This window comes from Pseudophryne corroboree, chromosome 1, assembly GCF_028390025.1.
Source record: "Pseudophryne corroboree isolate aPseCor3 chromosome 1, aPseCor3.hap2, whole genome shotgun sequence".
Lineage (NCBI taxonomy): Eukaryota > Metazoa > Chordata > Amphibia > Anura > Myobatrachidae > Pseudophryne > Pseudophryne corroboree.
In genome coordinates, this window is record NC_086444.1 from 224,425,599 (window position 1) to 224,451,255 (window position 25,657).

A 25,657-nucleotide genomic window follows, 5' to 3' on the forward strand; every position below is an offset into this window, starting at 1 on the left:
AAAAATCCTGTTTATTGCTCCTTTTTTTTTTTAAATCACCCTCTGTGTTGACCTCTGTTTGGAAATCCGCATACAAGTACCCTTTAGCGTTTTAATCAATCACAGCATTAAAAGGCACATTTTGCAAATAATTTTGCAGGAAATATTCCCAAAAATTGTTATCTCCAGGGCGTTCGGAAGGGGTAACCACAGCAGATATCTAATGCGCTTTTTGTTTGCAAAAGCAGCCCCCTGTCAGATCCTACCAAACTTCAACCCGGTAGCTAACGTCATCTATAAATGAAATTAGCTATTACAGTCTATGGCCTAAAGTTTGTAAAATGTTTTGGTTGAGGGATCAGAAGGATCGCTCGCTGGTAATGTCAATGTACACATCAGAGTCTCATCTCTAATAAGAGCCCCTGTCACGCTGACTGTCCTTTCAGATTTCTTATCACCACCATTTTTTTGCTTGAATATATTAGTTTTAAGAGGCACACTCTGTTTAGTAAACCTATGTACAGGTATGCCCTAAGACTTCTTCATGTTGCAGCAGTAAGTAGTCACTGTTAAGTGGAGCCTGCCATGTGATTCACTTATTTTTACTGGTTTTGGAAATACATCACAAGCTGTAGAGAATGCTTTTACATATTTGGATGGTTCAACTTTTCTTTTTTTTTTATTGCTTTTTAAACTATAAAACTAGTTAGAAAGCTCATTTCATGTTTTCTCACTAAACCACCTCCCTTATGAGAAACTTAAAAGAAAATATGATTGCTGAAATCCTTACAAACCGCAAACATCAACAGCTGAGCAATAGCTTGAGGATAAGCAGGTGTAACGTACCAAGAGCTGTCATTAAGAACAAAAACCATTAAGGTCATCACCTGAGGAGAGTCTGTTTCTTAAGAAGCCTAAAATCTAGTACTGGCACAATGGATGAAAAGTAAGGATGATGGCAATTAAAATGCAAATCCTTCTCACAAACACTCCAGCTTAATATGCCAGAGCCTTAGAGACTCAGTCAGTCTGCTCTTAAATCTGTTTAATAACCCTGCATTATCCTGTTTATTGTGAAACATAAGTAGCTATACTTTGCTAAGAAAATTCTAATGTATATTTCTGTTATAGAACCCTTTCAAACCTTCACTTAACACAGTGGGTTACTAAGTATATCTAATCTACCACAACACATAATGATATAGGCACAGTTGCTGCAGAAAAAAGTGTGGGCTATAAATATGTTATAATTTGGTATTAAATTCTCTCATTGTGCAAATGTTTTAACACCTTCGCTTTTCAAAAAAAAGAAAATATTTCGTTTATGTATTACGGACTTAAAATTTAGGCATAGATTAAGTAAATACTACGTATTAGAAACACAGTTTGGTAAGGAAAAAAGAAGATGGATTGAAGATTGTCAAACGTAGCAATCAGGTAGAGAACTAGGTGCAAGTGGGAAAAAAGAAGTAAATAGAGATCTGGAGCAAGACAAATAAAGACTGGCTCCAAAAAATAGGCAGGGCGGTGCAAAAGTCACATTCACTCTACACAACACTACAAAAGCTTTCATTCATGCCTTCATAATGTATTACATTAATTGTTGCACTTCTATTGTTACTCGTCTCCCCTTATCAAACTTTAACCCATGTAATCTGTTTGAAATGTCACTGCTAGACTAATTTTCCCAATAAAACATTAATTGACTGCTGCTCTACTAATACCTACAGTACATTGGTTGCGTGTACTTTACTGCATTCAATGAATCAATATACTCTGTCACAACTGAGGGCTGGTGAAGGTAACTGGAAGCCTCAGTTATAGGGGCTGACGGGTACCGGAATTTAGGAGGAGTGAGTGGACTCCTAGACATGCGTTAGACAGTAGCAGTAAGTGCCCGAAGGCGTGACCACGACAACTGAAGATATCTATGAGGGAGTTTATTAAATTAAAAATCATATAAGGTGCAATGAAACAAATAAAAGTCACAGGTGAATATAATACAGCTGCTTAGGACCAGTAATCCGGAATGAGCGTGAAAGTTCAGTACGATACTTGGGAAGCCAGGTGAGGTATAACGTGAAGCTGAGATTAGCAGGTGAACTGTAAATAATACTGGGGTGCTCTGGTAAATTATAAATGAAGCTGGTGTTCGTAGATAAACTGTAGGCGAAGCTGGGGTTCGCAGGAGAATAGTAGAAGAAGCTGGGGTTCACAGGAGAACTGAAGGAGAAGCTGGGGTTCGCAGGAGAACTGTAAAAGAAGCTGTGGTTCGCAGGAGAACTGTAAAAGAAGCTGTGGTTCGCAGGAGACGCAGGAGAACTGTAGAAGAGCTGGGGTTCGCAGGAGAACTGTAAAAGAAGCTGGGATTCGCAGGAACACAGAGGGTAACTGGAGAGTGGCTACTGGAAAGCTGGAGCATAACCCTTTTGTTAGCACTGGGTGCAGGAGCAAAGATGACAGGCTGCACCACAGGGCTTAAACACTGGAGAGCTGGAACAACACCGCAGGAGGAAACCACCAGGGAGTCAGGCTGAAACGCAAGAGAAGTCCACAGTGAACTGCACACTGTACTCACAGGGTAGACAATGGAAGCATTGACAATCTTCTGGGAGCTGGGACAGGATATTTATACCTGCTGCATAACAGGGATTGATCTGGCAATAATGACATGGCTCCAGTAGCACTGAGGATAGGTGAATGGGTATCATGTGTCAAAGTCCAAGATAGCTGTGCCCATTAACAGAACCAGAAGGGGAACTAAGTACTGTGAGGCATGAGTACAAACAACAATGGCGGCTGAGGCCGCAGCAGCCGGACTCCACGTGCCAAGACGCGCACAGCGGCCACAGGGATCGAAGTGGTGGCTGGGGCACACCGAGGACGCGCATCCAGCTGAGGACCACAGGCGCGGCAATGGCTGAGAGCGCCACACCACCGTGAGTACATTTACTGAGGAGGCCGCTGATACCAGCGCTGTAGGCAGTAACCATAACCATAGTTAAAACCCGGCCCTGGCTCGCTGACCAGTAGAGAACGATGTCTCAGTACCCGGATCGTGGCATACTCCTACTAATATATTAAGCTATTAGCAAAACTGCCACAACGTACATCTTTTTGTCTCAAAATACATCCCAACTTGAGCCCTCTTCTGCCACCAAGAGTTATTCCTCACATCCATACTTATTACTTGCTTTCATCTCTGAAAGCTAACCACTTTACATAAACATAAAATCCCGAAACCACCTTCCTAACTTCTCTACCCTATCTATTGACATTAGTGCCAACACCATATTAACAGTTGCTTCCATTTGACAAATGATTTCAGGGAGATTTTATTAATATGTGTAAATGACCCTGTCAAAGGGGGAATGTCTGTTTCTGCCAGTGAGGCTTGTCCAGCATTGCCTGGTTCCTGAAATAGGTATCTGAATACTCATAATGGGGGTAATTCCAAGTTGATCGCAGCAAGAAATTTTTAAGCAGTTGGGCAAAACCATGTGCACTGCAGGTGGGGCAGATATAACATGTGCAGAGAGAGTTAGATTTGGGTGGGGTGTGTTCAAACTGAAATCTAAATTGCAGTGTGAAAATAAAGCAGCCAGTATTTACTCTGCACAGAAACACTATAACCCACCCAAATCTAACTCTCTCTGCAAATGTTACACCTGCACCCCCTGCAGTGCACATGGTTTTGCCCAATTGCTAACAAACTTGCTGCTGCGATCAACTCAGAATTACCCCCATTGACCTTTGAGTTTGCAGTACTGAGTCAAGTTGCTTTAATCCAACAAGAACTCTCAGAAATGCTGGGATGTGGCATTAAGATAGTGACTGTCATGCAACCATGTTCATCGGAACGATATATAAGAATAAATCTAAAACATCTGAAGTGCCTCGGACAGGTGTAGGTTACCATCTTTCTTAACTTCATCGGGAAGGGAAGACTATTATAATGTCATGTGGGATGTTAGAAGCAGTGCAGCAGCTACCGGATAAAGATAGTCAAAACTAACAGCCAAGAATAAATGGGGGGGGGGAGGGTTTGATATTATGGAAAACGGTCTCTTTTTGAAGTTATTAGTGGTTTGGATTTGTCTGATAAATAATGCAGCATTAATATTTGAGTATTGTCGATTACACTTTGTTATGAAAATGTTAAGGAACATCATGAACCCTATCCCATGCTGCAATGTACAGTATATTAAATAACAAAATTTACAATATGATAGGCCTCCTTGGGGAATCAGAAAGAGATACTACGCACTAGACCAGTGGTTCCCAAACTTTCTTGAATCACAGGGCCTGAGAGTATCAGCATTTTTTTTTCATTGCACCCCAGTATAAAATATTTTTTTATTAATACATTTTGAAAAAAAAATATATATAAATTGTGCCTACCTGTCATCCTTAGATTCAATTATGTGTGTTGGTGTACAGTTGTGTTTCTGATTGTCCCCATGTTTTATGATTGGCAGCCACTAGCACTAGTTTTGCCTATCACTTTGACCAAAAATGGTTTGATTTGGTCGTGGACCACCAACTTGAGGCACTCCTGCAAGAGCCCTGAGGTGCCCCAGGGTGCCTAGGCACACAGTTTGAGAACTGCACTAGACTAAAAATATGAAGTATAAGCATACTTGCCTACTCTCCCTGAAAGGCCTGGGAGGCTCCCGAAAAATAGGGTGGTGCTCCCAGCCACCCGTAAAAAAGTTGCCAAGTCCCCCGTTCGGACCTCCCAGAAGCAGCATGCATCTGTCCCCCGCAGCTGGTGTGCCGATGATGCAATTTGCACTGATTTGCGTCATCGTGGCCCCGCCTCCTCCACTATTTCAGTAATCTAGGCATAGTGTAGTGAGGGTGGGGCCATGGCCCCCTCTGCCCCAAAGAGTATCATATTTTTCCCCATCACGCCCCTCTGTGCAGTACCATGCCCCCTGCTGCGCTGATTTGGCTGCCTCCTGCCGGAAGAGGCAGCTAGATTGTCGGCAAGTGTGAATGATAAGTTAATTGATTGTAAGTGTAGATTAAACAATAGTGATGTTATGCGGTGGCTTCAGGGATATTGAAAATGTTTAATAAGCTACTGAAAGTTCTGGAATAAAGTGTGCATTATTATTCAAATAATAATTTGGGACAGCATGGATGGTGTAATGGTTAGCATTACTTCCTCACAGCACTGAGGTCATAGGTTCCATTCCCATAATGGCCCTTACAGTGTGGAGTTTATATATTTTTCCGGTGCTAGCTTGGGTTTCCTCTGCGTGCTTCGGACTGATTGGCCAAATATTCTCTGTAAAGTGCTGCAGAATATGTGTACACTATATATAAATAACTGGTAATAATAAATAAGTAATATGGTGTCAATTAAATTGTGATTATTTCCATTACTCCTAAAATAAAATGTGAGGCTCCGTGTTACACTGATGTGAAACTATATTAGTTAGGTGACAGAACGTGTGATCATTATTTCTTTAAAATAACTTTATTGTACAGTGAATCAAACGTGTTGAAGTAGACAGCATGTCATCAAAGTAATTGGTGAAAAGTGTTTAGTATTTCAGTTTTTAGAAAGAGAAGTTTTTCATTTTCCCATTCTGGTTCAATATGTACGTTGCTAGATATTCCGCACTAATGAGAGATTTAATTGAATTCTTGTTCCTGCGGTCTCTCACTGTCCATCTGTCTGTTTCCCTAGGTGGTGATTTCCTTTCCTTTTTAAGAAAGAAGAAGGATGATATGAAACCTAAACAGCTAGTGAAGTTTTCTTTGGATGCAGCTTCCGGCATGGCCTATCTGGAGTCTAAAAACTGTATTCACAGGTATGTACATTTACAAGTTGAGTCTCTTATATCCAGAATGCTTGGGAGAGGTTTTCTAGATATAAGATTTTTCCGTATTTTGGGATATTTGCATACCATAATGAGATATCTTGGGGATGGGCTCCAAGTCTAAACACAAAATGCATTTACAGTATGTTTCATACACCTTATATACATAGCCTGAAGGTAATTTTATACACTTTTAAAAGTTCTGTGCATTATGCAAAGTTTGGGTACAAACATAAAATTTGTTTAGGATTTTGATACAACTTCACGTAGGGTATCCAATTAGCCCCTATCAGTTTTCGGACGATAAAAACAGCCTGATATTGCGATTAATGACTGATGGTCATTATAGCAGTATAATAATACAGGCTTTTCTCTAACGTCCTAGTGGATGCTGGGGACTCCGTAAGGATCATGGGGAATAGACGGGCTCCGCAGGAGACATGGGCACTTTAAGAAAGAATTTAGATTCTGGTGTGCTCTGGCTCCTCCCTCTATGTCCCTCCTCCAGACCTCAGTTTGAATCTGTGCCCGGACGAGCTGGGTGCTGTTCAGTGAGCTCTCCTGAGCTTGCTGTAAGAAAGTATTTTGTTAGGCTTTTTATTTTCAGGGAGCTCTGCTGGCAACAGACTCCCTGCATCGTGGGACAGAGGGGAGAGAAGCAGCCCTACTCTCTGAAGCTAGGTCCTGCTTCTTAGGCTACTGGACACCATTAGCTCCAGAGGGATCGTACACAGGATCTCACCCTCGTCGTCCGATCCCAGAGCCGCGCCGCCGTCCCCTCCGCAGAGCCGGAAGACAGAAGCCGGATGAGTATGAGAATCAAGAAGACTTCGAAATCGGCGGCAGAAGACTCCGTTCTTCACATGAGGTAACGCACAGCACTGCAGCTGTGCGCCATTGCTCCAAACACACCTCACATACTCCGGTCACTGTAAGGGTGCAGGGCACAGGGGGGGGGGGCGCCCTGGGCAGCATATGGACCTCTGTTGGCAAAAGTACTCATATATACAGTTGGGCACTGTATATATGTATGAGCCCCCGCCAAAAAGATATGTATTTTAGCGGGACAGAAGCCCGCCGTCGAGGGGGCGGGGCTTCTCCCTCAGCACTCACCAGCGCCATTTTTTCTCCACAGCTCCGCTGAGAAGAAGCTCCCCAAGCTCTCCCCTGCAGATCACGGTAGAAAAGGGTAAAAGGAGAGGGGGGGCACATAATTAGGTGCTAAAAACACAATATACAGCAGCTACTGGGTTAACATTAAGTTACTGTGTTATTCCTGGGTTATATAGCGCTGGGGTGTGTGCTGGCATACTCTCTCTCTCTGTCTCACCAAAGGGCCTTGTGGCGGAACTGTCTTCAAAAAGGGCATTCCCTGTGTGTGTGGTGTGTCGGTATGCTTGTGTCGACATGTCTGATGAGGAAGGCTATGTGGAAGCAGAGCGGGAGCAAATGAATGTGGTGACTCTGCCGACGGCACCGACACCTGATTGGATGGATATGTGGAAGGTTTCAAATTATAATGTTAATTCCTTACATAAAAGGTTGGAAAAAGCTGAAGCCTCAGGACAGTCAGGGTCCCAACCCATGCCTGATCCTATGTCGCAGAGGCCGACAGGGTCTCAGAAGCGCCCACTATCCCAAATTATTGACACGGATACCGACATGGATTCTGACTCCAGTGTCGATTACGATGATGCAAAGTTACAGCCAAGATTGGCTAAATCCATCCGTTATATGATTATAGCTATTAAGGATGTGTTGCACATCACAGAGGAAACCCCAGTCCCTGACGGGAGGGTTCATATGTATGGGGAAAAGAAGCCGCAGGTAACTTTTCCCCCCTCACACGAGCTCAATGAGTTATGTGAAAAGGCTTGGGAATCTCCAGATAAAAAACTGCAGATTTCCAAAAGGATTCTTATGGCGTGTCCTTTCCCGCCAACGGACAGGTTACGCTGGGAATCCTCCCCTAGGGTGGACAAAGCTTTGACACGCTTATCCAAGAAGGTAGCCCTGCCGTCACAGGATACGGCTACCCTCAAAGATGCTGCGGATAGAAAACAGGAGGGTACCCTGAAGTCCATTTATACACATTCAGGTACCTTACTGAGGCCGGCAATCGCGTCGGCTTGGGTGTGTAGTGCTGTAGCAGCATGGACGGATACCTTATCTGAGGAACTTGATACCTTAGACAAGGATACTATATTAATGACCCTGGGGCATATTAAAGACGCTGTCCTTTATATGAGAGATGCTCAAAGAGACATTAGCCTACTAGGTTCTAGAATAAATACTATGTCGATTTCTGCCAGAAGGGTCCTGTGGACTCGGCAATGGACAGGTGATGCCGACTCAAAAAGGCATATGGAGGTTTTACCTTACAAGGGTGAGGAATTGTTTGGGGAGGGTCTCTCGGACCTGGTCTCCACAGCTACGGCTGGAAAGTCACATTTTTTGCCATATGTTTCCTCACAGCCTAAGAAAGCACTGTATTACCAAATGCAGTCCTTTCGATCACAGAAAAACAAGAAAGTCCGAGGTGTGTCCTTTCTTGCCAAGGGCAGGGGCAGAGGAAAGAAGCTGCACAACACAGCTAGTTCCCAGGAACAGAAGTCCTCCCCGGCTTCTACTAAATCCACCGCATGACACTGGGGCTCCACAGGCTGAGCTAGGCCCGGTGGGGGCGCGTCTCCGAAATTTCAGCCACAAGTGGGTTCACTCCCAGTTGGATCCCTGGGCAATAGATATTGTGTCTCAGGGATACAAGCTGGAATTCGAAGAGATGCCCCCTCACCGATACATCAAATCGGCCCTGCCAGCTTCCCCCTTAGAGAGGGAAATAGTGTTAACTGCAATTCACAAATTGTATCTTCAACAGGTGGTGGTCAAGGTTCCCCTCCTTCAACAAGGATTGTTCGACCATGTTTGTGGTACCGAAACCGGACGGTTCGGTCAGACCCATATTGAATTTAAAATCCCTGAACATGTACCTAAAAAGGTTCCGGTTCAAGATGGAATCGCTGAGAGCGGTCATTGCAAGCCTGGAAGGGGGGGATTTTATGGTGTCTCTGGACATAAAGGATGCATACCTTCATGTCCCCATTTATCCACCTCATCAGGCGTACCTCAGATTTGTGGTACAGGATTGTCATTACCAATTTCAGACGTTGCCGTTTGGTCTCTCCACGGCTCTGAGAATATTTACCAAGGTAATGGCGGAAATGATGGTACTCCTGCGGAAGCAAGGGGTCACAATTATCCCATATTGGACGATCTCCTCATAAAAGCGAGGTCAAGAGAGCAGTTGCTGATCAGCGTAGCACGTTCTCTGGAAGTGTTACGGCAACATGGCTGGATTCTAAATATTCCTACGACTCGTCTGCCTTTCCTGGGCATGATTCTGGACACAGACCAGAAAAGGGTTTATCTCCCGATAGAGAAAGTTCAGGAACTCATGACACTGGTCAGGGACCTATTAAAACCAAAACAGGTGTCAGTGCATCACTGCACTCGAGTCCTGGGAAAGATGGTGGCATCATACGAGGCCATTCCCTTCAGCAGGTTCCATGCGAGGACCTTTCAATGGGACTTACTGGACAAATGGTCCGGATCACATCTTCAGATGCATCGGTTAATCACCCTATCCCCCAGGGCCATGGTGTCTCTCCTGTGGTGACTGCAGAGTGCTCACCTTCTCGAGGGTCGCAGATTCGGCATTCAGGACTGGGTCCTGGTGACCACGGATGCAAGCCTCCGAGGGTGGGGAGCAGTCACACAGGGAAGAAATTTCCAAGGTCTGTGGTCAAGTCAGGAGACTTGCCTTTACATCAACATCCTGGAACTAAGGGCCATTTACAACGCCCTACATCAAGCAGAGACCCTGCTTCGCGGTCAACCAGTTTTGATTCAGTCAGACAACATCACCGCTGTGGCTCATGTAAACCGACAAGGCGGCGATGGCGGAAGCCACCAGAATTTTTTGCTGGGCGGAGAATCACGTAAGCGCACTGTCAGCAGTGTTCATCCCAGGGGTAGACAACTGGGAAGCAGACTTCCTCAGCAGGCACGACCTCCACCCGGGGGAGTGGGGACTTCATCAAGAAGTCTTCGCACAGATTGCAAGTCGGTGGGAACTGCCACAGGTGGACATGATGGCATCCCGCCTCAACAAGAAACTACACAGGTATTGCGCCAGGTCAAGAGACCCTCAGGCGATAGCTGTAGAAGCCCTGGTGACATCGTGGGTGTTCCAATCGGTCTATGTATTTCCTCCTCTTCCTCTCATACCCAAGGTGTTGAGAATCATAAGAAAAAGAGGAGTGAGAACAATACTCATTGTTCCGGATTGGCCAAGAAGGACTTGGTATCCAGATCTGCAAGAAATGCTCACAGAGGACCCGTGGCCTCTTCCTCTAAGACAGGACTTGTTGCAACAAGGGCCCTGTCTGTTCCAAGACTTACCGCGGCTGCGTTTGACGGCATGGCGGTTGAACGCCGGATCCTAGCGGTAAAAGGCATTCCGGATGAGGTCATTCCTACGCTGATAAAGGCTAGGAAGGACGTGACAGCTCAACATTATCACCGTATATGGCGAAAATATGTTGCTTGGTGTGATGCCAGGAATGCCCCTACGGAGGAATTCAAGCTGGGCCGTTTGCTTCACTTCCTACAGTCAGGAGTGACTTTGGGCCTAAAATTGGGTTCCATTAAGGTCCAGATTTCGGCCCTATCCATTTTCTTTCAAAAAGAGCTGGCTTCTCTACCTGAGGTTCAGACGTTTGTGAAGGGAGTGCTGCATATTCAGCCCCCTTTTGTGCCCCCGGTGGCACCTTGGGATCTTAACGTGGTGTTGAGTTTCCTGAAATCCCACTGGTTTGAACCACTCAAAACGGTGGAATTGAAATATCTCACGTGGAAGGTGGTCATGCTACTAGCATTGGCTTCGGCTAGGCATGTGTCAGAATTAGCGGCTTTGTCACATAAAAGCCCCTATCTGGTTTTCCATGGGGATAGAGCAGAGTTGCGGACCCGTCCACAATTTCTGCCAAAAGTGGTTTCATCTTTTCATATAAACCAACCTATTGTGGTGCCTGTGGCTACTACTGACTTGGAGGATTCCGAGTTGCTTGATGTGGTCAGGCCTTTAAAGGTTTATGTAGCCAGAACGGCTAGAGTCAAGAAAACAGACTCTTTGTTTATCCTGTATGCGTCCAACAAGCTTGGTGCGCCTGCTTCAAAGCAAACTATTGCTAGCTGGATATGTAACACGATTCGCTTATTCTGCGGCTGGATTGCCGCTGCCAAAATCAGTTAAGGCCCATTCCACTAGGAAGGTGGGCTCTTCTTGGGCGGCTGCCCGAGGGGTCTCGGCTTTACAACTTTGCCGAGCTGCTACCTGGTCGGGATCAAACACGTTTGCAAAATTCTACATGTTTGATACCCTGGCTGAGGAGGACCTTGTGTTTGCTCATTCGGTGCTGCAGAGTCATCCGCACTCTCCCGCCCGTTTGGGAGCTTTGTTATAATCCCCATGGTCCTTACGGAGTCCCCAGCATCCACTAGGACGTTAGAGAAAATAAGATTTTACTTACCGGTAAATCTATTTCTCGTAGTCCGTAGTGGATGCTGGGTGCCCGTCCCAAGTGCGGACTTCTTCTGCAATACTTGTATATAGTTATTGCTGCAATAAGGGCTATGTTATTGTTGCATCAGGGTTGAACTGATGCTCTGTTGTTGTTCATACTGTTGACTGGGTAAGTTTATCACAAGTTATACGGTGTGATTGGTGTGGCTGGCATGAATCTTGCCCTGGATTTCCAAAATCCTTTCCTTGTACTGTCAGCTCTTCCGGGCACAGTTTCTCTAACTGAGGTCTGGAGGAGGGACATAGAGGGAGGAGCCAGAGCACACTAGAATCTAAATTCTTTCTTAAAGTGCCCATGTCTCCTGCGGAGCCTGTCTATTCCCCATGGTCCTTACGGAGTCCCCAGCATCCACTACGGACTACGAGAAATAGATTTACCGGTAAGTAAAATCTTATTTTTCCATAGTCCGAAACGGACCCGCAATCGCGCAGTAACACATGGGATCTGAGATAAATCCCCGATCTTATGTGTTATTGCAGATCTGGCAGACCATTTGTCACGGATTATGCTTTGGGTGCCTGAGGCACCCAAAGCATAATCCCCAATTAAGTGTCTGTATCAGCGGGGAGGAGCGCGCCGCATCGGGGCTAATAGGATAGCCCTTGGTGATTAAATTATCCACGGGTAATTGGATACCCCTCATAGGGCCATATGCAATTGCGGTCGAATTGCCGCAAATGTTGAAAAACTGGGCATTTTCGACACAAAAAAATGATTCGACAATGCAATACAGTACTTTTCGACAAAAAAATGGACGTTTCAGATTCGACTTTTTGCAATTCGACAGTTGTCAAATTCGACATGTCTGCAATGGTAAAAGTGCGGCTTTTCAACAAAAGTATATTCAATTGAAGAATGTTGATTCGACAACAGTGCTTTTCGACAGTCATTTCCTCAATTTCAGTCCGCCTCATTTTGCTGGCGGGATCTAATAAAAAAAATTAAAAACAGGGTTTTTTTGGTGTTTTTTTTTGTTGCTAATAGCATATCTATTTAAATTAGAAGGGATTATCTTCTTGGTTTGTCTATTAGGAGCCACAAGTATTATTTAATATATTTTTTAAAATATATATATATATTTTTTTTTTAACTGACCAAAATAATATGGAGAGATCAGAGCATGTTGTTCAGTGGGAATGGGTAAAAAACCCTGAAAAAAAAAGCGTGGGGTCCCCCCTCCTAAGCATAACCAGCCTCGGGCTCTTCGAGCCGGTCCTGGTTGTAAAAATACAGGGAAAAGATTGACAGGGGATCCCCCGTATTTGAACAACCAGCACCGGCTCCAGTAGCTGGAGAGATAATGCCACAGCCGGGGGACACTTTTATACCGGTCCCTGCGGCCGTGGCATTAAATCCCCAACTAGTCATCCCTGGCCGGGGTACCCTGGAGGAGTGGGGACCCCTTAAATCAAGGGATCCCCCCCCCCCTCCAGCCACCCAAGGGCCAGGGGTGAAGCCCGACTCTGTCCCCCCTATCCAAAGGCGGCGGATGGGAGGCTGATAGCCTTGTGTCAAAATAAAGAATATTATTTTTTGTAGCAGAACTACAAGTCCCAGCAAGCCTCCCCCACAAGCTGGTACTTGGAGAACCACAAGTACCAGCATGCGCAGGGGGGAACGGGCCCGCTGGTACCTGTAGTTCTACTACAAAAAGAATACCCAAATAAAAACAGTACACACACACCGTGATAGTAAAACTTTATTACATACATGCACACCGACACACACATACTTACCTATGTTGACACTCCGACTCGGTCCCCTTCTCCAGTAGAATCCACGGTGTACCTGTAAATAAAATTATACTCACAAAAATCCAGTGTAGATCTGTCCTCTTCTGCTTGTAATCCACGTACTTGGCAAAATAATAAAATGCAAAACCCAGACCACGCACTGAAAGGGGTCCCATGTTTACACATGGGACCCCTTTCCCCGACTGACGGGACCCCCCGCGACTGCTGTTAAAGAGGGTCCGTTGAGCCAATCTGGGAGCGCCACGTCGTGGCACTCTCCTGATTGTCTGTGCGCATCTGAGCTGTCAGGCGGCGCACGCAAGATACAATGTAGCGCATAGGCGCTCCATGGTATCCAATGGTGGGAACTTTGCGGTCAGCGGTTGACCGCGAGTAACCTCGAGGCTGACCGCAAAGTTCCCACCATTGAATATAATGCAGTGTCTATGCGCCGCCTGACAGTTCAGACGCGCATAGCCAATCAGGAGAGTGCCACGACGTGGCGCTCCCTGATTGGCTCAAGGGACCCTCTGTGACAGGAGTCACGGGGGGTCTCAGCAGTCGGCGAAAGGGGTCCCATGTGTAAACATGGGACCCCTTTCAGTGCGTGGTCCGGGTTTTGAATTTTATTATTTTGCCAAGTACGTGGATTACAAGCAGAAGAGGACAGATCTACACTGGATTTTTGTGAGTATAATTTTATTTACAGGTACACCGTGGATTCTACTGGTGAAGGGGACCGAGTTGGCGTGTCAACATAGGTAAGTATGTGTGTGTCGGTGTGCATGTATGTAATAAAGTTTTACTATCACGGTGTGTGTGTGTACTGTTTTTATTTGGGTATTTTTTTTGCAGTAGAACTACAGGTACCAGCGGGCCCGTTTCACCCCCGCATGCTGGTACTTGTGGTTCTCCAAGTACCAGCTTGTGGGGGAGGCTTGCTGGGACTTGTATTTCTGCTACAAAAAAAACAATATTCTTTATTTTGACACAAGGCTATCAGCCTCCCATCCGCCGCCTTTGGATGGGGGGGGGGGACAACCTCGGGTTTCACCCCTGGCCCTTGGGTGGCTGGAGGGGGGGGGACCCCTTGATTTAAGGGGTCCCCACTCCTCCAGGGTACCCCGGCCAGCGGTGACTAGTTGGGGATTTACTGCCATGGCCGCAGGGACCGGTATAAAAGTGTCCCCCGGCTGTGGCATTATCTCTCCAGCTAGTGGAGCCCGGTGCTGGTGTGAAAAATACGGGGGACCCCTACGTCTTTTGTCCCCCATATTTTTTGCACCAGGACCGCACGCAGAGCCCGGTGCTGGTTGTTCAAATACGGGGCATCTCCTGTAAACTTTTTCCTGTACTTTTACAACCAGGACCTGCTCGAAGAGCCCGAGGCTGGTTATGCTTAGGAGGGGGGACCCCAAGCATTTTTTTTCTTTATTTTTTTTAAACACTTTTGTGCCGACCATGAAGTCGAATCCAGGATGCACACTATCGTCATTTGGTACATTTTTCGACAGCGGGACTGTCGAATCCGTTTTTTATTGAATATGTCGAATTTGGGTCCCGGCGGGAGGGTATGTGACTGTCGAATTGTGTTGAATTTAAAAACGGTGGAATTCGACCGCAATTACATGTACCCCATAGTCTGTAGGTAATTTTATACAATATTTTTAATAATTCTGTACCTTTAAATAAAGTTTGTGTGCATTGAACCAACAGAAAGTAAATATGTCATTATGTCAGTCGTGTTAAAAAAAAAATTAAAAATTTTTTTTCCGGAATATTCTGTATTACGGAATTCTGGATATAACATACTCAATTTGTCTAATTTATTTATGGCTTATTTTTATGTGTTTTAAGCAGAACAAAGAACCTGTTTTTTGTTTTTTTAATGCTACGAAACTGTAAAACTACCATAATATCTACATAAAGTGCCCATTCTCAAGCCGTTAACGTGTAATAATGATAGTTGGTTATGTATGCCTACTTGGCGGCATGCAAAAACCCAGCAAGATGAACCAGGGAATTCAAATATTGATTATTTGTCCATAAGACTTTCTTTTAGTCATCAGTAGTTCACTAGTGGTTTCCTGGCCCAGGCAAACCTCTTTTTCATTGTTGCTTAACAGCTGTGAACTCTTTACCCATTACTTTTATAACGCCCTTTTTAACTCTGAAATTGTCATTATTTTGCCCTTTTTTTGCTAGCCTATTTAAAAACAAAAAACCCCTCTACCAGTACAGTTTTTCTGTACTGTTTTATGTTAATCACTGGACTTGAATTGCTTACATTTCAATAAAAACTAACAATGGGGTAAAAAAAATGTGTGTGTTTTAAAACCTCTAGGCATCAACTTGCAGTCGATACTGTTATTAAAGTCCCAATGCCAGTCAAACCTACTAAATAAAAGTTATATTTTTACCATTAAATAGCTTCCATTGGTCCAAGACCTTTTTATGGATGTAAATATGTGCTCTTTTTAAAACGAGTACTACTTATTTTATTCCTAGATTATCTGGCTAAGGAGCCCTTGCAGTGTTGCCACTCTTGTTGTTATCTGTAATTTCTACATCCTTTTCATTAGTTCTGATTTGTACTGTAGAAAGCACAGTAGCGATTGATTACAGGAAATGGAGAAACAGGCATGATGGTTGAGCAAGCAGTTAGGTAGAGAAGGACTTTCTGGAAATATTCTATGCTCCGTTTATTTAATGTTTGATCTCTGAAGTCTGTATCTTAATTGGAACTGTTAACATTTATAGTTCACTAGAGGACTTGTTTCTCCTCTGTAAAGGAAACTTAACTTTTATAACAGCGACTGTAAAGAATGATATAGTATTTGTAATTTAAGGTGGTGGGCCTTCTTTTTTTAATCTCAACTCCCCTCAAGTCATCTTTCTGCTGTCTTTTTGGTTGAATGTGTTATAACAAATTTACCAAATCAGACAGATTAATAATTCTTACAGGCAACGCCAGACTATAATGTAGTAAGTTTAATCAATTGAATGCCACTGGCGTTTTTGCTGATGATGAACTACCATTCAAGCTACAGTCGTGTATTCAAAGGCGCCTAGAATGTGCTGCTGCGTTGAGACTGTACTACAAACACATTTATAAAGTTAACAGATTGGCTATCAGGAAGCCTCTGGGTAATGTAATGTAGCCGTCTGTCTCGTGTGACTTTAGCTACTGTACAGGAAGTTAAAACCTTACCATTTTAATATGGTTTTATTTAGTTGTGTAGGTAATTTTTTTTTTTAAGTGGTATGGCAGTTCTGACAATTAAAGTCAGTAATGAAATAGATTTAAATAATAGAGAATTTCTGAATTTCCTGAAATTCCCTGTTTTTCATTTTTAGTAATTGTTTATTTGGGACTTATACAGTTGAGTAAACGTGTCAAAGAGCAAAATACTTGATGAGATACTATGCTTCTAAAAATCAAAACACATCGGTCTGGTTTTTCAAAAGTGCTGGTATTTAACTTTTTTATAATTTTTGGGGGGATTCTTGCAATGATCGCAGATTGGAACATCCTGTTGTCTGTTTATTTAAACATTTACACTTTTTGACTACGTAATTGATTAGTAGATCACGCCTTTATAATTGTCACATTTTTATTATATGTTATGTATACTCATTTTAAAAATTTTATTAACGCCTGGGAGAATAATTATCTTCGTTTTCCAATATACCAGAGAATAAATTTATTTACCTTGTGTGTACCAGGGCAAAGCACTCATGCAGCTTATGTAGTTCTATATAGCTGTGCCTATTAGTCTGCTTGTCAGTGCATAAAATGGGTATATACCCATATTGTGGTTTTTGCAATTGCCCATGTACAGTCACTCTGCACCTATATTTTGGGGACTGGGTTTACAGCAGGAAATGTGGATGGTTGATAAACATATAATTTAATGTCAACTTTTTCTATTTGAAGTACAGCTCAGATTAACCTAATTTCTGTCGTACATTAACCACAAGGGCACTAGGTTGGTCTTACTTACATATGTCACTATTGTACATAGAACTTTTATTATTGCATCAATAGAAATTGCTGTATCAGGTGTAACTGGAAGGTGCAAAAAGCTCAGTCCCAGTCTCTGCCACCTCTGAACTACTGTATATGTAAAAATCTAATTTTCTGCTGCGGGGTACACTGGGCTCCACAAGTCTGGACAATGAGATGTAGAGAGGGATCTTGATCCGAGGCACCAACAGGCTCAAAAGCTTTGACTGTTCCCAGAATGCATAGCGCCGCCTCCTCTATAACCCCGCCTCCCTGCACAGGAGCTCAGTTTTGTAGTTGGTGCCGCAGATAGCAGGCACATAACAGAGGGTCTGCTCCAGGCAGCCCTAAGAAGAGCTTTTTTTGAAGAAAAGTGAAGACTTCAAGGGCTGTAGCAGTGTGTACATGTCTAGTGACATTCACTGCTGCAGCTCCGTCTCTCCCCAGCGGCGCTGTACACTCCCAAGCCCTGGTTGCCGGTTAACTACAGCAGGTGGCTCCGGTTTTCTTCTAACGTCAGGCACACACGATGGGTGAGTGGGTCCCGCTCGCGGGACCCGTACTTTATCGCGATCCGGCGTGGTCAGTGGGAGGCGGGCCGCGCGCGCTGGCGGTGGACACTGTGGCAGTACAGGCGATCCCTCTAGATCACCAGGGCATGGGTGCAGGTCAGGTTTTCCCTTTAAACCGTTTTACTAGTAGCCCACAGTACCCGGTGGTTTTGCCAGCAGGGGGATAAGGCTTAGACCTGGAGCCCCTCCCCCAGCCCCAGGGCGCCATTTCCAGCAAATGTTCCCGCCCTGGAGCTGTATATCTGTCTCTCCCTCACTCCCTGTCAGTGTCTGTGCGCCATTTCTCTCAGCTACACTGTTCCTGGGACTGCTTGGGCAAATCCTCCTGTGTAAAGCCGCCTGGTTGTCAGCGCTGTGACTTTACATGACACTTAAGTATTCTACATGTCAATTAGACAGTGATAGTTAAGAAAGAGTGCATTTAGTCAGGGTTCTCTGGTACAAGTACCCTGTGATATACATCCAGTTATTACTGTGCAGTGTTATATCTATTGACTACATAGCTATATAAGCTGGTCCAGTGCAGTATTATTGTTAGTAATAACCTCTGCATTGTTTACTGTGACTATATGTGTGTGCATTAGCTGGCTGAGTGGTTTTCATTTCGTGTCTCTCACTCAACTTGCTATCTCTATAATCTATAACCTGAGGGGGCTTGGTGCATCAGGTTTTATAATTTTATAGGATTTTCACAAAGATATACTCTAATACGTATTTTTCTCTGTGATTTTAGTCACCATATCTCTCCTGTATTCCTGCTTGTGCTGACTACACTGTGCAGGGGTTTGGGTTAGAGGTATTGTGCTGCTGCCAATTGTACTGTGTTACCTGATATTTCAAGTTATATCATGTCTGCTTCTGAAGGTAACGTTCTGGGGCTGAACACACTGCCGGTGTTACTGAAGCCACAGATTCCTATGAGGAGACTATAGCAGCTGTGGGCTCTGGTTCTGGGGGCTCCTTGCCCCCCAGTGGGACTGTGGCAACAGGGGTACATAATGACCCACCGTGGGCCGCTTTCTCCACGCTTCTACATACGCTAGTTACTAAACTAACACCCCCTATGGGACCTCCTATGCTGGTGCATCCGTATGTGGTCACCGCAGCTAACCCGCCTTGGGCGGACAATTTTTCTGCCCAATTGAAGAAGTTGAACCAGTCCTTGACTACTAAAAAGTCTGACCCTCGCTCGCCTAAGACCAAAGGGTCCTCTAAACAAGCTCTTATCTCCTCACAATCCACTGCTGTCACTGACACCTCGTCTGATGAAGATGGCGCTTAAACTGACCCCACAGATTCTGACACAGATACTGCTGATGGGGAGGGTAGTTCACATGTGGATGTTCCTAATCTTTTGGAGGCTATTAAATTAATTTTACAGATTACGGATGATCCCGAGCCATCCGCCCCTCCTAAGAAACCAGATAGGTTCAAGCGTAGGAAGGTGGTTAAACAAGTTTTACCTCACTCTGACCACCTAGTGGATATACGTCAGGAACCCTGGGGAAACCCGGGAAAGAAGTTTGTGCCTCAAAAGAAGATGCTGTCTCGCTATCCCCTCGCGCCAGAGCTGTCTAAAAATTGGGAAACACCTCCTCCAGTAGACTCACATGTGGCTAGGATGGTGGTTTCCTCAGCTCTACCTGTCACTACCGTCACGTCTCTAAAAGAGCCTACGGATAAACGTGTGGAGGGTTGTCTGAAAGCGATTTACACCCTCACGGGTGTAAAGGCCCACTATTGCAGCAACATGGGCTGCAGAGGCTATTGAAGCATGGTCCTTGGAGTTAGAAGCTGAAATCTCTTCTGACCATGCTAGACAATGCTTGTCATATATTGTCACAGCTTCTCACTATATTAAAGAGGTGGCTTCTGATGCTGGTATCCTAGCAGCCAAGGCCTCTATTACATCAGTCCTGGCTCGCCGGATATTGTGGCTAGGATCCTGATATGTGGATCTGGACTCTAGAAAAACCCTGGAGGTACTCCCTTTCAAGGGAGATATTCTGTTTGGGGAGGACTTAAATAAGATAGTGGCTGACTTGGCTACTTCCAAAACTGCCTGTCTGCCAAGTACCGCTCCTTCTGTGTCGAAGGCTAAAGGTACTTCCTTTCGCCCCTTTCGTCCTTCAGGTAAAGCAAAAGGTCAGGCGTACAACAAGCAGGCCCGCACTTCCAAACCTGGTAAGCCGAAGCCCAAAAGAGCCTGGGCAGCCCGTCAGCCAGCTTCCAAGACCGATAAGCCTGCTGCATGACGGGGCGGGCCTCCCCCTGGGGGATCCCAGGGTGGGGGGCCGGCTTCTAGGGTATACCCAGGTATGGTTGAAGACCACTTCAGATGCCTGGGTACGGGAAGTCGTCACTCGAGGTTACACCATAGCCTTCAAAAACTGACCCCCTCATCGATTTTGCCAGACAGACGTCCCGTTGGACCAGACAAAGGCAAACACTCTACATTCGGTGGTACAGACCCTCCTGGATACAGGAGTCATAGTACAGGTACATCTTGCTCAGAGAGGCCGGGGGTACTATTCTCCACTGTTTCTGGTCCCGAAACCAAATTTGTCCTCCCGGCCTATTCTCAACCTCAAGGCATTGAACAGGTTTGTGAAAGTTTCCAAGTTCCGTATGGAAACCCTTCGCTCTATAGTTCTGGCCTTGGAACCTGGATACTACATGGTCTCCCTGGACATACGGGATGCTTACCTGCATATTCCTATAGCAGTGTCACATCAACAATACCTGAGGTTTGCGATTGGCAACCTCCATTGCCAGTTTCGGGCGTTACCTTTTGGTTTAACAACGGCTCTGCGAGTCTTCACCAAATTTATGGCGGTGATGACTATGGTACTCCGCCGTCAAGGGGTCAGGATACTGCCATATCTGGACGACTTGTAAACCGTGGCAAATTCCCCAGAAATTTTCCTACGTCATCTGGATATGACTGTCCAGTTTCTACAAGCCCACGGGTGGCTCATCAACTGGAAGAAATCCTCCCTGGTCCCTGCTTAGAGCATGGTGCACCTGGGAGCGCTATTGGACACTCACAACCAGCGGTTGTTCTTGTCTCAGGAAAAAGTCCTTAAGCTTCGGGACAGGATTCGTTACTTCCTTTCTCATCCGCAAGTGTCGATACATTCGGCCATGCAGGTGCTAGGCCTCATGGTGTCAGCATTCGACATGGTGGAGTATGCTCAATTCCATTCTCGCCTCCTCCAGAGGCTGATTCTAGCCAAGTTGTACGGCCTGCCTCACCGGATCAGGTCTCACATGATCTCATTGATTCCGGAGGTCCGTCTGTCGCTGCACTGGTGGCTCCAGGACCAACGATTGTGCAGGGGCCGTCCCTTCTGGATATCCAACTGGGTCCTGTTGACGACAGATGCCAGTCTCAGAGGTTGGGGAGCAGTGCTGGAGCAACACTCCCTTCAGGGTTGGTGGACCAAGGAGGAATCTCTCCTCTCGATCAACATTCTGGAATTGCGGGTGGTCTTCAATGCGTTGAACCTGGCCCAGCATTTAATTCAGAACCGTCCTGTTCAAGTACAGTCGGACAACGCCACCACAGTGGCTTACATAAATCATCAAGGCGGCACTCGAAGCCGTTTGGCAATGAAGGAAGTCTCACGAATTCTACATTGGGCGGAACGCCATCTACCGGCCATATCGGCAATATTCATTCCGGGAGTCCTGAATTGGGAAGCAGACTTTCTCAGTCATCAGGATGTACATGCCGGCGAGTGGGGCCTCCATCCAGAAGTGTTTCAACTCCTAGTGGAAAAGTGAGGCCTTCCAGACGTAGATCTGATGGCGTCTCGACACAATCACAAGGTTCCGGTCTTCGGAGCAAGGACAAGGGATCCTCAAGCAGCATTCGTGGATGTGCTGGCGGTGCCGTGGAGGTTTCGGCTGCCGTACGTGTTCCCTCCGGTGTCACTCCTGCCCAGGGTAATTCGGAAGTTCAAGCAAGAAAAAGGAAATCTGCTTCTCATAGCCCCGGCGTGGCCCAGACGGCACTGGTTCTCAGACCTGCAAGGCCTATCGTCAGAGCGTCCACTTCTGCTTCCACAATGCTCAGACCTCCTCGTTCAGGGCCCCTGTGTCTTCCAGGACCTAGCCCGGCTGTCTTTAACGGCGTGGCTCTTGAAGCTTCCGTCTTGAGGGCTAAAGGTTTTTCTGAAGAGATCATGAAAACTATGTTGCGGGCCCGGAAACCGGCTTCTGCTCGGATTTACTATAGGGTTTGGCATTCCTACTTTGTTTGGTGCGCATCTAATAATTATGACGCTTCCAAGTTTAGTACAGCCAAACTTTTGGCTTTTCTGCAGCAGGGCCTAGATTTAGGCCTGTGTCTGGCCTCCCTCAAGGTTCATATTTCTGCCTTGTCGGTGTGGTTTCAGAGAAAAATTGCGACTTTACCTGATGTTCATACTTTCACTCAGGGTGTGTTGCGTATCCAACCTCCCTATGTCCCGCCTGTGGCTCCTTGGGACTTGTCGGTGGTTTTGGAGGCGTTGCAGGAGCCTCCGTTTGAACCCCTGGGTTCAGCTGACCTTAAGTGGCTATCCCTTAAGGTGGTGGTCTTGCTGGTTATTGCCTCTGCTAGAAGAGTGTCGGATCTGGGTGCCTTGTCTTGTAGTTCCCCATATCTGATTTTTCACCGTGACCGGGAGGTTCTTAGGACTCGTCCCGGATATTTACCTAAGGTGGTTTCTTCGTTCCACCTTAATCAGGAGATTGTGGTTCCGGCCCTTTTCTCTCCTGATTTGTCTCCCAAAGAGCGGTCTTTGGATGTGGTACTGGCTCTCCGTATCTACGTGAAGAGAACTGCTTCTGTTCGAAAATCTGATTCTCTCTTTGTTTTGTTTGGATTTCACAAACGTGTCTGGCCTGCTCACAAGCAGACCCTGGCCAGATGGATTATAATGGTGATTGCACATGCTTAATTGAAGGCTGGTCTATCAGCTCCTGCTCACATTACGGCCCATTCTACTCGGTCTGTTGGACCTTCTTGGGCGGCCCAACGTGGTGCGACCCTTGAACAATTGTGCAAGGCGGCTACGTGGTCCTCCGGGAACACGTTCATAAGGTTCTATGCCTTCGATAATGCCGCTTTTCAGGATGCTTCCTTTGGACGCCGGGTTCTTGTGCCCGCTACAGTGCGTCCCCTCCCATAAGGAACTGCTTTAGGACATCCCCATTGTCCAATCCTTGTGGGGCTCAGTGTACCCCGCAGCAGAAAATGAGATTTATGGTAAGAACTTTCCTTTGTTAAATCTCTTTCTGCGAGGTACACTGGGCTCCACAAGGCGCCCACCCTGACGCACTTAGCTTCTTTGGGTTGGTATGGCATTAACCGCTGACGCACCCCACTCTCACGACAAGAGAAGTTTGTGGCTACTAACCGTTGTCGTCTCTTTTCCTGCTACTGCATTTGGCTGGTTAACGAAAAACTGGGCTCCTGTGCAGGGAGGCGGGGTTATAGAGGAGGCTGCGCTGTGCATTCTGGGAACAGTCAAAGCTTTGAGCCTGTTGGTGCCTCGGATCAAGATCCTACTCTACACCCCATTGTCCAATCCTTGTGGAGCCCAGTGTACCTCGCAGAAAGATTTAACCAAAGGTAAGTTCTTACCATAAATCTCGTTTTCTTTCAACAGTTAAAGTTTTTTGGAGTTAGATGGAGTTTATTTTAACTGTCCATGGAGTGCTTTCACATGCAATCTTTTACATGCTTCACAAAACCTACCAGAGGCACTTCTACGTCCACAGAGACTAGATGTTCATGACAACTAAATATTGGTTTGTACAGCCAGAGTACAGAAGTTGCTTAAGCAGCGATTCACAAGTAAAACCTCTTTATGGGGAAATCTTAGAACAAGATCATAATAAGTGTGAATTGTCATACAGCAGTGCTGCTATAAAACGTATGTATGATGGTAGTGTAATTGTTGTATGGCTTCATAGTCATTAATAACCAGTCTGACGAAAATATAATGATCACTGTTATCTGTGGTGTTCAACTCAGAATGCTTCCTAATTAAGTAGTCTTCCTCCCACAATGCAAAGTGGTTGCATTCAAATACATTAAAAAGTCAAACAAAGAGATGGGATCACTATATGTGTGTGTGTGTGTGTGTGTGTGTGTGTGTGTGTGTGTGTGTGTGTGTGTGTGTGTATGTATATACAGTATATATTTCCTAATCTGTGTATAAAATTGCAATTCTTCACACGGCGTTAGAATCCGTAGAGATGCTAATCTGAGAAACAGACCTGTTATTTCTTGGCCTGTGCTCACCCAAATTGCACACATACTCTATTGTTTTTACAATTAATTAATTTTCCTTACAGTTGTTATCTCTAAAAATGCTAATGTAGTGTTTGGTTTTTTTTAGTGTTGTGTGTCTATGACTTTTGATTGCAGTTTGTTGCCATATGTCAAAATAATTTAAATAATCCGCTGTAACTAATGACAGGCACTGTGCTGTGTTGAAGAGAAATGGCACACCATAACCTAATGTTTCTTTCCATTTCTTTCTCCAGAATGAAAGGTATCCATTAAAGTAAACAACAATGAGGTTCATGTCTGTCAGTAAACATGAAATAAAATAAAATAACATTTTTTAAAAGTTACATCAGAAGACTCATGTTTTAGGATTTTAATCAAGTATGGGTGTCTGGGAGAGTGCAAGATATGCATGACTGCTTTCAGACTGCAGCATAATTTTACTTATTAATTTTTAACCCTTGGTTCAAATTGTGCAAAAATTTCTCTTGTTATTTTATGGTTTGTTATTTTTTACTTGTTTGGAATAGATGACTTTTTCATGATCTAATGCATTACGTAATGTTAAGTCTATGGCTGTGTGTTCACACAATAAAAAATGTGCTCACCCAATTTCCTTGTTCAACAGTTGTGGCAAGTACATTATGGGCAACACGCCGTTTACTCGCCATTTTCTTCCCAGTCCTTCCTACGGGTGGACTGGCCCACAGGGGTACAGGGGAAACCCCCAGTGGGGCCACCTTCTTCTCTACTGATATGGTTCGACTCTGTATACTTGAATTACAGAGGACTATGGTGTATTTTCTATAGTGCATTGGTGGTGTTAATCTGGTACATTGCATGCGCTGTCAGTATTTACATACATATCACAGGGCCCAGACAGTTGCACTCACTAATGGTTATCCAAACCTTTGGGGAGAATTGCCACACCCCTACACATGGGCCCCTATCACTGCATTCCCCCGGTGGTCCCTTTATGCCTCAGTGCGACATTGATTCTTCCTATCATGTCCCTAATCCTAACACACCTAGCAGATAACATATGAATTATTACAACATCTATATTTTTACGTTAAGTATCTTTTTTTGCTTACAAACAGTTGCTGGGTAGTGGTGCATACTGAACTAGTTAATGTCCTGTCTTTCATGCATTTGACCATAAATAAAAGAAAAGATGGGCAGCTGCTTTAATTGCCTTATTTTCCCAGCTACTCTTAAACGTGTTCCTGTCAGATTGGTAATTGCATATGCCCCATATTACTCCCTGCTCCTTTTTTGCGCACTCTAAAGCAGAAAATATCACGTGTAGTGACTCTTGGTTTGTGACGTCAACATCTTTTTTGATAAGAAATTAGGCAGTTCTGATTCTCTTCTTTTATTCACCACTGAAGCATTGGTAGTTTTGATTCAACTCATTCTCTGCATAATTCTAAGGGATTAAATGGACAAGGGGGCAGAATTAATAAACATAGATTTTTCAAAGCCACTGATGATTTCCAGCTTTGACCAATGTTTTTCAAATGGCGATAATACTAAATCAGGCTGGTTTTGCATTCATTTATATTGCCGTTTAAAAATCATCAGTCAAAGGCGCAGATTATCACCTTC

The 25,657-nt window shown here is 45.0% G+C and overlaps 1 protein-coding gene across 5 annotated transcripts in view; it reads left to right on the forward strand.

The window, feature by feature from the left end:
* Positions 1-25,657, forward strand: part of FER (FER tyrosine kinase) — a 634,526-nt gene that overhangs the window by 504,544 nt on the left and 104,325 nt on the right. For 4 of the 5 annotated variants that reach the window (XM_063964096.1, XM_063964094.1, XM_063964097.1 and 1 more), the window contains one exon: positions 5,678-5,801. In XM_063964096.1, the coding sequence (XP_063820166.1) occupies positions 5,678-5,801 (124 nt within the window). Of the gene's footprint in view, positions 1-5,677; positions 5,802-24,306; positions 24,390-25,657 lie in introns of those variants that run through there. The other variant, XM_063964098.1, reaches the window with a different exon arrangement.